General features: G+C 41.7%; 1 protein-coding gene across 2 annotated transcripts in view; it reads left to right on the top strand.

The window, feature by feature from the left end:
• The window catches only part of DHX35 (DEAH-box helicase 35), a 31,026-nt gene extending 22,631 nt beyond the window's left edge, over positions 1 to 8,395 (top strand). Inside the window, exons 18-22 of one of the 2 annotated variants that reach the window (XM_054274625.1) lie at positions 704 to 833; positions 1,533 to 1,614; positions 2,157 to 2,228; positions 4,181 to 4,292; positions 6,650 to 8,395. In XM_054274625.1, the coding sequence (XP_054130600.1) occupies positions 704 to 833; positions 1,533 to 1,614; positions 2,157 to 2,228; positions 4,181 to 4,292; positions 6,650 to 6,694 (441 nt within the window). In that variant the 3' untranslated portion in view covers positions 6,695 to 8,395. Of the gene's footprint in view, positions 1 to 703; positions 834 to 1,532; positions 1,615 to 2,156; positions 2,229 to 4,180; positions 4,320 to 6,649 lie in introns of both variants that reach the window. The other variant, XM_054274624.1, reaches the window with a different exon arrangement.
• The last annotated feature ends 3,781 nt before the right edge of the window (positions 8,396 to 12,176 follow it).

Here is a 12,176-nt window from a genome sequence, read left to right as displayed (position 1 = left end):
TCTAACACCAACCTTAGTACTGCTCTGTAAGCTAAGGTTTATTTATTAGTCTTGAAGTTGCTACACCTATTTGGGAGAAGTATATTTTGCTGGTGTAAACCCCTTCTGTAGTAAAATACTTGCAGCAGTGCTGAGTTGAAGCAGTATAACCACCCAAGTGTTCAAATATGACTTTTTTTCCCCAGCCACAAAGCAGCCAGGCAGGCACCAACTGAAATGTCGCCCTTCACATTTTCTATCTGTGTAATTCTCTTAGAAACAGTCAGAACCCAAAAGTTTTTGGGGGGCGTGCTGGGTTCTGAAGAAACAGCTCTTTGCAGAAAGAACACCAATGAAAACACCACTGAAAAGGTTGTTTACACTTTGAGGTTGAAAAAAGACAAGTTTATGATCTGAGAGAATTAAATGGAATGAGTGATGCTCTTCTCTTTCACCACATATGAAGAAATGAAGCACATCTGTTTGAAAACACCCCACAGCATTTGATCTGCTGCTATTTCCAAGTTGCTTGAGACATGTTTTTAGTTACTAGTGCTCCATACCCTTGTTAGTTGCTCTGTAAATAGGTAATTTTCAGGGAAAACAACAAGAAATGTGTTGCAATAGATCAGAATTAAAACAGAACAAGGCTATCCAAAAGAGATTGAGTTTGTTCTGCTGATGATATCTCATTAAGATTTTTTTTTCTCTTCTCACTGTACAGCACAGCAAGAGCTCCCAGTGGTGTCAGGAGCACTTTCTGAACTACAAAGGGCTTGTGAGAGCTTCTGTTGTGAGAGAGCAGCTGAAAAAACTTCTCGTCCGCTTTAAAGTGCCAAAGAAGTCCAGTGAAGGTGATTTTTTTTAAGCACTTATCCAATACACAGAGAAGGTAGTTTCCAAACTGTCAGTCTACTCCCTGCTTTTCTTGTAACCTTTGGAGTATTTTTATCCTGGCCTCAAAATAATGTTCATTTAGACCAGATTTTTTTTCCTAAAAATGGCTGCAGATGAGGACTTTAACCTATTTGCACAATTAAATTTTAGTCCAGTCTTCATTAGTTGAGATTTCCAGCAAAAGTTTTAACCACTGATTATCTATTTAATAGACAGATTTTCCAAAAGGCTCATAAATAGGTCACCCTGTTCCCTCTTTTGTCTTTTCAAAAAAGCCATTTTTGTTCAAAGTGCTGTTCAGCCTTTGGGATGTGATTTCCAGCTGTGCTGTGTGTGCTTGGGTACTGGGACTGGTTCTTAGCACTTATCTCTACCTGCTCTGAAAAATCAGCCCTCAGTGCTCAGCTGTCACACTGGGCTGCGTTAGGGACTGTGGAACTCTTCATGGTGACACAGGTGGCAACATTCCTTTTTTAGACAGCAGTTTTGCTTTGCTGTGAAATTGAAGTCAAAAGGAATTGCAGGATTTGTCTGCTTTCCTGCCTTTGATGTCAAAGCCTGATACACTCTGAAAAGTTGTTTGAAATGATTAAATGGTATTTTAGGGATTTTTGCCTTTCCATTGACTCATCTTACAGAAAAATTCTTCTTTCCAGGTGATCCAGATCCTGTTTTGAGGTGCATAGTTTCTGGATTCTTTGCTAATGCAGCCAAATTCCACTCCACAGGAGCTTACAGGTGACTATATACAGTTTCACTAAACTGGTGCTTGGTTGGAAAGCTCCCCTGATGAATAAATCTAAGTTTAATCAACAAGCAGATGTTTCTGCTAATTTGCAATTAGGAACATGTGCCAATAAATGCACTAAATATTTGAAGTTCTGTATTTGGAAACTGCCTCAGTGTTTATCTCTTCTCTTTGGCAAATATAACAAAAATATTAATAGTGGGAAGCTGCTACTGGTAGTCATTAGATTGCTTTAAGTTAGGTAGTGCAGTAGTGTTGTAGCACTCCCAGATTACTGAGTAAAAGCCTGAAATGCTGCTTTTTCTTTTAATGTTGATAAAACTCTTTTAGGACATCAAATTATTGATTGTTCCTTTCACCAGCATTTAAGCCTGGTTTCATCTCTTCATTAAATGCAAATGTTAATTTACTCCAGCCCTTTCATTCTTGCTTTTATTAAACTGAGGAGCTATTTTTTCATGCTGGGGTAGAAAGGAACCAAATGTTAAGCAATAAAGAGAGGCACAGTCTGATAGAATATCTTGTTTTCAAGGACTATCCGTGACGACCACGAGCTCCATATCCACCCCAGCTCAGTGCTGTATGCAGAGAAGCCTCCACGCTGGTAAGTTAGAGCTGCTTCCTCTTCTTTGGGGATTTTTTAAGGGATTTGCAGCATCCAAATTGAATTGTTTCTCTCCATCAGTGGGGGAATAGGTGTAGAAAGTCAGTTCCCACAGGCAGAATCCAAGTAGTGTTTCCTTTGCAACATTTTTTTGGGAGTATCCAAATAAATAAGGGGAATAGAGTGATGTTTGACTATCAAAGAAACCTGCAGAGGTTGGAAAACAGAGCCAGGTGACCCTGTTTAGTGGGCATCACATTTTGAACTGCAGGTTGTTCTCCAAGTAGTCTCTGTACCTAAACAGAGCTAGGGTTAATTTACTTTTATTAAGCCTATTAAGGAAATATCCTATCAAACAGGTGTCACTGACATATTTTCTGAAAAATACCTTTGCCAGGATTTCTTCTCCTGGGAAGCTTCAGCTTCTCCATGTTTTGCTGCTCTGGAATGTGATTTGGAGAATTGTTTACTCAGCATGTGAATTGTTTTTAATTAATGGCCAATCACTGCCAGCTGTGTTGAGTCTGTCATGAGATTTTATTATTTATTCCTTTCTAGCCTTCTGATGAAATCCTTTCTTCTATTCTTTTAGTATAGTTTTAGTATATAATTTTCTTTTAATATAATATATAATCAAATAATAAATCAGCCTTCTGAAACATGGAGTCAAGATTCTCATCTCTTCCCTCATCCTGGGGACCCACAAACACCACCACAAACAGGTGCTGCAGAAATGGCAAATGGATTTCAGGGAAAGGGCTTACACATAAAATCATGATGTGAAAAGTTATGGCTGTCCAGCAGATTGGGGAAAGTACTGGCTGTGCTTCCCATTAGCTGGGATATGATCATTCCATTTGCAGGTCAAAGGTCCTCAGATAACAAACAGAAATGTGTGTGGAGCTGTCAGGTCAGCATGATTAGCCTGAAGTGTTTGGACTTCCATCCTGCACTGCCTGCTGCTGAGACTGAGAAGGATAAGCTTAACCTGGTGTCCTCCTGTCACACAGGAATTAATTTAGTCAGCAAACTAAATTTCAGTGCTGCTGCAGCCTGGGCAGCCATCCTCCATCGAGGGCTTCAGTTTTCTCTGCTACAAGTGTATAGGAAATGTGTTTTCATTCTGGTTTGTTTTCCTCTGATTTATTCTTAGCTGTGTTAGTGGCCATGTCTCAGGATGCATTTGGCAAAGAGAATTTTGCACTCTCTTCTTTGCTTTTGAGAGCCAAATACCAATTAATGAGAAACCACAAACCTCAGGTGTTTGCAGCTCTGCTGTGTGCAGAAGGCAGATGGTGACTAAAGGATTTGGTAGCTGCCCCTTCAGCGCAAGGGTTTGCACTTCTTGGGGAAAATGCCCTTACCTGCTGAAGGTGACCTCAGAAATAGATTGTCCATGCTGGCAACCTGACTGTGCTGGCAGTGGGGATGAGTCCCATGGTTGGATGTTCCTAAATCTCTTCCCAGGAGATGTTCTGGCAGGGGTTGAAGCTGATTTCTTCCTCTGATGCTTATCTCACCTGGCTGCAGACTGGCGCCAGGGATAGTCACGCTGGGCTTTGTGCCCTCCTTGTTGTGGGTGCAGGGTTTTGGTGCTTTGGACGTTTTCCCTTATGATATCACAGAGTAATTCATATTCTGTCTTCCACAGCATCAGTTGTGAGTCCCCCTTGACCCTATTATAAGAAACCTTTCATGTATACCTTGCACCCATATGGTCTGGTAGTATGTGAGGTTGTTTTCATGGCAATCTGAAGATTTTTTAATGTGGGCAACTCTGACTAACCAGAGAGAAAGAGGCAGGAGGTTGAATTACGGCTTAAGGACTCTCTTGTCACTCTGTAAGTGCCACCTCTGGCAGCATGTATGTGAAACTGTCTAAATACGTGTTAATCATCTCTCCCTCATTGCTTGACAGCGAACACTATTCATTTTTGTCTCCTTTCTCCCAGGGTAGTGTACAATGAAGTCATACAGACTGCTAAGTACTACATGAGGGATGTGACAGCTGTGGAATCCTCCTGGCTCTTGGAGCTGGCCCCTCACTTTTACCAGCAAGGAACGGTACGGAATCGCCATAGAGGCCAAACGGTACCATTGCTGCTCAGCAGCTCTTGTGTCTGACCTTTCTGAGGGGTTATGTTCTGCTTGGTCTAATGGGACAGAAATCAAGTTGGCTCTGGTCATTGTAGTGGTTTTAATATAAAGGAAGAGGTTAATAAGTTGATGCATGAAATGTTTTTCCCTATGATCCAGCCAATGGATCTCAGAGTTACAAAATGAGATCCATTTGCTGGTGAAGTTTCATTTCCCATTGTATCACTTTGGGAAATGAAGCCTTCAGCCATTCCACACTTCAATGTAGGCCCTTGGTAGCACTTCCCTGAACAGCCCTGTAGGCAGGCAGTGGTCACACTTTGCATAATAATTTTAGGAGAACCTTTGCATGCTTTGCAAAATTTGTGAAAATCCTGAGCATTAATTATGTTTACTGCAGAAGAATCAGTTCTGATCTATTCAAATGTGAAATGGCAAAGAATAGCTGCTGTTTGTGCAGAGCTTTATTGCAAATTGCTGTGTGTCATATAGATACCTTATTTATTTATAAGTATCTTTTATAGTTGTCACCAACCTGTATTGACTGTCCCATGTGAATCTGTCCAGATATATTCACTGGTCATTCTGAGAACTGAATTGATATTAAATATTATCTAAATGTTAGTTCAGCTGGTGCTGCTGGTACCACATAGCCTATAAAGACTGTACAGATTACCAAACTGATCTTGTATTTGATTGAATTTCTCATGGGACATTAATATCTACTGAGCTTTATATTTAAAATTAATGGAACATTTCCAAAATCCAAGTGAAAAAATGCATTTGCATATCAGATCTATGAAAAAGTGGTGTGTTTCTAATTTATACATCTGCTTCACTATTTGACTTCTTGGAGAATCTGATGTTTGTTTTCTTCACTTCCTTGGAGTTTTGTCAAAATGGAGACTCCTGTGGTGCAGGGAGCACCTTAGGACACCTCTGTGGTTACAGTTCCAACAGTTTGGCATCTGATTGACTCAAGAGAGGGGTTTTTAATGCTCATCTTGGATAATTCATCTCAATTATCCAGACAATTCCCACCTATAAATGGACTTACTAAGTAGCTGAATATTTTCTGCCTTTTTCCTATAAGAATTTGACAAAGGCAGTGATGCCCCTGTGGGGCAGAGCCTTGAGCCTTCAGCTGCTGGGAGATGATCTGCAGAAAAAGAGCTGAGCCAATGTTGTATTAAATCTGTTCCTGCAATGATTAGTCCTTTGACTCACGTGTTTACAGTTGTCCCATAATTTACATTTAGCAGCCCACACCCACACAAAATCCTGTTGTGACCTCTCCATGGGCTGAAGTTTGGGCTGAGGTTTTCCTTTAGGTAGGTGGTAGCAAAGAGAACTTGTCTTGAATGAGGGAATGTGCCCTTCAGTGCTACTACTGCTGTAGATATTCTAGGAAATTACATCAAAACCCAATTTTTATCAAGTTTTTTACCTTTTGATCAAGTGAAGGCAGTTTGCAGTGTAATCTAATCATTGCTTTCATTCTAAGATAAATGGTAGCTCTCAAGGATGGTGTTGGTTTTGAGGAAAATTCTCTCTTTCAGCCTGGTCAGTTATCCATATCAGCCAAAGTCTTGGGTGTCCTTGTAAAAGGTTTGAAAATTAGAAATATTTCTCTTGTGTAAAACTTTGAGTCATACATATGAAATGTTAATAATTGTTGCAAATCACACAAGTTTATATTAAGTTGTAGATATTCAGACCCTTTTTCTACTGAAGGATACATCTCTGTGCTAGGAAGGAAAGGTTTTATTCCTTTGTCAAGTTAAAAACAAATTACCACTGAATAGGACTCTGTTAAAAAACGTTCTTCTACAGCTTGATTTTGGTCAGTTATTTCTCATTCTAAGTTTTGCAGAACTCTTTTCATATTTCCTTGCACATTTGTAGATCTTTAAGGGCACAGAGGTTGCAAAGATCCAGTGCAACTTCAGGGTTAACACAGTTGTTAAAATTTTGTCCTTCATTCTCCTGGTGCTTTTTGCAGATGTATTGTTGGGAACACATCTTTCTGTGCATTTTTACACCTGGAAAATTACTTCCAGTGGGAAATTGTTCCTATGCTTGCACCTAGTACAGAAGAACTAGGAGTTATTGCAAGCCAGAATATCACTTTGGGGTACATGTAGGCTTTTATTTAATGGGTTTATTTTAGTTGTGTCAGTAACAAGCAGAAGTTGGATGGGTGGGGCTATTTGTGTTAGAATTTATTTAAATTGTGATTAAGGATAGAAAGCATTGTAGTTGATTTTCTCCTAATTTTTGGTGTATTTGCTAAGCAGTTTTTTTGTTGTTTTCTTTTCTTGCAGCATCTTTCCTTGAAAGCAAAAAGGGCTAAAGTAGATGATCACTGACATTACTTCAGTTATTGTGACATCAGAAGCAGAACCTACCAGTGATTTCAAGCTGGCTACAGTCCATTCAGCAGTCAGTTCATTAGCAATTTGATCTTCCATCAACCTAAATGTTTAAATGCCTGCCAGGATCTGTAGGGGTTTATGCATGACCAGTACATTGTAAACCTAGAGCTTGCATTGTGGACATTTTAATCTTTGCCTACTTGACCTCTCTTGTTAATCTGGGCATGTTGCTCCTTTTAAATAGCTAGAAAAAACAGCTTAAAAAGTAAGAGGACATACAGGACCACAAAAAACCCTGAAACCTTCAAGAAAGAAACAGATTTCCTGGAGTGGTACTGCCTTATGAGCGTGGGGAGTAGGGTACCCTGCCTCCTGTCACCCAGAGCACTGTGACTTACACCGGCCAAACTGAGCCTGGCTCCTGCCAGCAGGAGCCCAGGGCAATCAACTACCCCTTGAAATGCAAGGTGCTGCCATGGAAACATGGATTTCCTGTTGGACCATCCCAAACTGGTGCAGCTTGTGCTCCCAAGCAGTAAAAGTGTCCTGCCCGAGGCTGAGCTGGCCCAGCCCGCTGTGCTGAGCAGTCCCTGGGGACCCAAATGTCTGGGTTCTGCTCATGGGAGTTGCTGTTTGGGGAGGAGGAGAAAGAGCAGCTCAGTATTTTTAAGATGGATTAATTTTCTGTTCAATCAGGGGACTAAAGATTTATGTTCATAATCAATCAAGTTCGCAGACAGGGCTTTACTTTTCTTTTTTATCCTATGAGGGGAAAAATGTTGACCTTCCACTGTCTGGAAATACCAGTAAATTTCATTGAGGAATATCATGGAACTCTGTTTTTTAGCCTCTGTTGATCAGCAAAGAAGGAAATTGTCTGTACTTTCCTATAAGGAACACAGTCCTTTATATTTCTTTTATTACAAATCTGTTCTTTGCTGCTTGGGACTCATTTTCCTCTGTTACTGAGGAGAAGGATGCTCTGAACAGTTGCTGCTTTAATTGGGATTCCATGGCTACTTTTCAGTAAGCAATTACGCTTGTTTGTGTTTTAACAAGACAGCTTGGATACACATATTTATTTATCTCCATTTTCCATTTTTACCTATTGCTATTTATTTTAGAAAGACATCGCTTGAAAATTTTATTTTTGTAATTCAACTGATTTGATGAATGTGTTTTTTGGCATATTAACTGTTTTATTTTCTTAAAAAAAAAGGATGTAAATAGGCAAAAATTTCTATGTAGAAAAAATGCCTTCCTCATCACAGGACTGCCTTGAAAACTTTGTTGAGAGCTTCTTTACCTTGTCCCTTCCAAATACCTGCAGAGAGAACACGTTGTGCACTGTGTGGTCTCCTCAGTGTGTCCATCCTGACTGCCAGCACAAACACATGTACCAGTCTCCAGGAATGGCACCAGCAGCCTGAAAACTGTGTCACCTTCCTCCTTGTTGTCCCTGTGCCCCTCACCTTTGTATCAATCACTCTCTTAGACTGGAAGCTCCTCGGGGCAGGGACTGTCTCCTAGCCAGAGCTGAGAGCAGTGTTGGAACTCACTGAAAAGATTTCATTTGCAGGTTTTTTTCTCTTAAAGGATTGGAGAAAGAACTGAATGTGAAGACTTGTCAGTTGTCTGTGTTTCTCTGTCCTCTGGAAGTATTCTTAAGAAAAATAAAACTGTTGAATTGAAGAAGCTTGGGAATGCATCACTTGGGCTTGAGCAGGGGGTGATTTCAGGGGTGCTGGGTGGGTGTGTTGGGCTGGGCTGGGCTGGCAGAGAGTGGCACTGCATTTGCCAGCTGTGAGAGTTTTGGGTGGCTCTGGAGACCTGTTGTGTCCAGATGTTCTTTTACCTGGCTGCACAGCTGCAGAATTTCCTCTAGGAGTGATTGTGAGTCCTGCTGAGGTCAGAACCCAGGGATGTGCCAGCTTTGTCACAAGCTGCAAACTGTCATAAGTAAGAATGAGTGCAGTAGACCTTTATAAACAAACAAAAAAAAACTTGAAACTTTTTAGCAGTTCTACAAACTATTGAGGTATCTCCACACCCAGAACAGGCAGAGATCCAGGCTAAGAATAAGTGTTAGGATCCAGACTGAGGTCCCCTTTAGGGAGAAAACACTGCTGGCACCAGAGATATGGGCCCTTGGAAGGTGTTGGAAGACAGAAAACTTTAAAAAACCCTGAAAATCTCTTTATTTTGTAAAGCTTTGGCCTCCAGCTCCCTGCTAGATTAGTACAGAGCATTCTACTTTAAATAGCTTGGTGTAAGGGGGTGGCTCACTGCCTTGGTGTGGCTCTTTGCTGCAGTGACAGACTGTTGTGGGCAAGGTTGGAGTCATTTGAAGATGGTTGTCAGGAGTTTAGGGAACATTTAAGGATTTGAACCCTGGCTTTTAGAGAATGAGGTTAAAATATCAGCCTGTTGGATCAAAATGCTGCTTGGAATAGAAGTCATTCCATTGCTAGCAAGGAGATTTACTTTTAAAAAGTAAATTTACTACCCATTGACATAAAATGATTGTGAGGTAAAAAAATGGTGCAAATTCTCAAGCCCCTCAGAAAGTGCTGTCAATGTTTCTGCTCAGGACTTCAGTATTGTCAGCTCTAGAAGAAAATCAAATTAAACTGGAAAACGATTCAGCCAAGAAAATATTAATTGAAATATGTTTCTCATCTTGTGGAGTAAAAGTAATTCTGATAAACTAATGGGAAAACAGTCATAGCCCTTTCTGGTTAATCTGAAGAGACAAGTAATTAAAATTTGGGAGCTTTGGTTGCAGGGAGGGAGGGAGAGAAGAGAACAGGGAGCCTTTCAGAATTCCTTCTTTTGGGAGCATCAGTGTCATGGAAAACTGGGCTCATCCCAGGAATCTGGTAATTGTCTTGGAAACAGATTTATTACTCTAATTTCATAATGTTCATCTCTATCAAGTGATCTCACAATCAACAATTGGCAAAGAAAGTCAACACCCCAACTTAGCATTTAGAGTAAGTGACTTTGGAATAAAAAAGTTGCCAGATGAACATAAGTAGCTTGTGGAAAAACTGTTCTTATATCCAGTTTTCGGCTGCATTTTGAGAAAATTGCCAGTAGATGGCAGGCACCGGTTTGAAAAAGTACCTTTGGGAAAAACTAATTTGCCAATTCCTCAGAAGTTTCCCTTATTCTTCAGTTTTAACATTTAATTAGTTTGATGGGAAGTGGGATTAGAAAGGGTAAAGGACAAAGCTGTCAGTGGCTGTGGGATAAAGGCAGCATTTGAGGTGCAGAGATCAATGAAAAACCCAGGGGGCTGAATGTCCTGCTGGTTTAAAAGCAAGCAAACAAAATGCTCTAAAAACCCCCCAAAATTCCCAACCAGGATGTTCTGTAGTGGTTCTTTCACTTGCACCCCGAGTCATAGAAAATGGCAGTTTGTCCACACTTCGTATTCACTACAAAGGAATCTTTGAGCTCTGTTGGATTCTAGCCACTATTGTAATAAACAAAATTAACAGTTTAATGCAAATAATAAAAAAAAAAAAGCAAAAGCAAAACCAACCAAACAAAAAAAACAGCCCCCAAAAAAGCCCAAAACCTCAAACCAAACTAAGAAATCTCCCTGTTTTGTTTGTAGCAGCATGGCAGATGTGATTTGTCTCAGAGAATGCAGAATATCTGCCTGCTCCATTCCAAAATTGGTTTTGCAGGGCTCTGGATGTACAAGGCTGTGAGATGCAGGGGTTGAATTTGGCTGTGTTGCCAATTATGACCAATCAAAAATTTCCGGGGGAAAAAAAAAATCCCTCTTTTCTCCTTTCTATAATAATAGTTAGAATTTAAAATAACTAAATGCCTGTAACTTGTCTTGCAGATTTATTGGATCTGTCCCTTGCAGTTCCTGCAGTGCACAGAGCTTCAGGAGCCCCACTCCAGGAAATCCCTGCTGAAGAACTCATGGTGGATAAGGAGCTGCTTCCTTCTCTCCCTCTCCAAGGCTGCTCCCTGTGCTCTCCTCCCAGGCAGAGGCACAAGGGGGGAAAGCTGAGGCAGAATCAGTCAGAGGAGGATGTTTGCTGTCCTTGGGGTGTTTCTGATGCCCTCCCACTGATGGAAGTGGGTGGGGGTCCCTGCAGTGAGTCCTGCTCTGCCTGTGCAGCCTCTGCCTTCAAGGTCTCCCACTTGAGCAGGGATCAGCCACCAGATCCTGGTAGAGTTCCCATCCTGTACTGCTTGGAAAAGTCAAAATTTACAGGAGAGAGAGCAGGACAGGGAGCAGCAAATCACGAGAGCTTCTTGGCTCCCTTCAGCCAAGAAATAGATTGTTTATTGCAGATGCCTGTTGGCAGAGAAAGGATTCTGTTCTGATGTCAGGAAACATCTTCCATGAGCCAGGTTTTATGGAACTCCTCCTGCTTCTCCCTTTGGTGTCTGGGGAGATACCAGGGTTTCACAAGCTGTGCAAAGACCCTGCTGCAGCCAGGGTGGGGGAAGGGCTCTGTGGGACCTGGAAGAGCCAGATCATGTCCATTCCTGCCACAGGGAGCAGGATGTGCCTGGCCCTGCTGTGCTGGCACCGGCTGGGACAGCGCTGGTGGGAGGCATCCATCACAGAGGCAGCTCTGGGTGTAAATCCAGCCCGGGCACTGTGAAATAGTGGTGGCCATTAGGAGCTGTCAGAGCAGCCAGGACACCAGGAAGGCTCTTTGCAGCTCCCTGGGGATGCTGGCCAGCCTGGCACATGGAGGGGGGTCGTGTCAGAGCTGCAGCACTGCTGAACAAGTCTTGTCTTACTCAAAATCTGTCTTTTTGGAAATTGCAGCTGCTGCTGGTTTAACCCTTTGCATTTTACAGGAGGGAAAGCAGCATGTTATAGTGGTGAGGGATCCATCAGAGAAGCCTTGAAGCCTCTTGGTTTAGCTAGAGAAGCAGAAAGTGATTCCCCTGCAGCTGTGTGCAGGGGAGCATTTCCAGAGGAGGAAATTCCTGTTTCTGGTAAAAACCCTGCCCTCAGACCTTGCCTGGCTGAGCACCATCATGGCAGGGAGTCAGTGCAGGGTTTGGAGACCTGATCTGCCTTGCAGGGCTCACCATGGAGAGAAGGAGACAGTTCTGGTGGTGTGTGGGTGCTTCTTGTTGGCAGCAGGGCACATCTCTCTTGCTGTGCAGAGAGGAACCAGGCTGCCACTGCCCCTTTGTCTGGCCAAGGGTCCCCATGTGGTGATGCTTGTTAGGTCTCCACATCCCCCAGCACTGATTTTCCAAGCAGCTCTCAAGACTCAGGTTATGTTCTGTTCCTCATCCTGGAGGAATCTGTATATATCTATATCTATATCTATATCTATATCTATATCTATATCATCTATCTATATCTATAATCTATCTCCATATCTATAATCTAACTCCATATATATATATATATATATGCATGTATATATATTCATATATATATTTCTATATATGTGGAAAAGGCTAATTTTCAGTGAATTCT

The sequence above is a fragment of the Melozone crissalis genome, unplaced genomic scaffold (assembly GCF_028551555.1).
Source record: "Melozone crissalis strain CALT ecotype California unplaced genomic scaffold, PUWL_Pcris_2 ptg000017l_1, whole genome shotgun sequence".
NCBI classification, from domain to species: domain Eukaryota; kingdom Metazoa; phylum Chordata; class Aves; order Passeriformes; family Passerellidae; genus Melozone; species Melozone crissalis.
The sequence above is the reverse complement of the archived record's forward strand: the minus strand, read 5'-3'. Positions and strand labels throughout refer to the sequence as shown.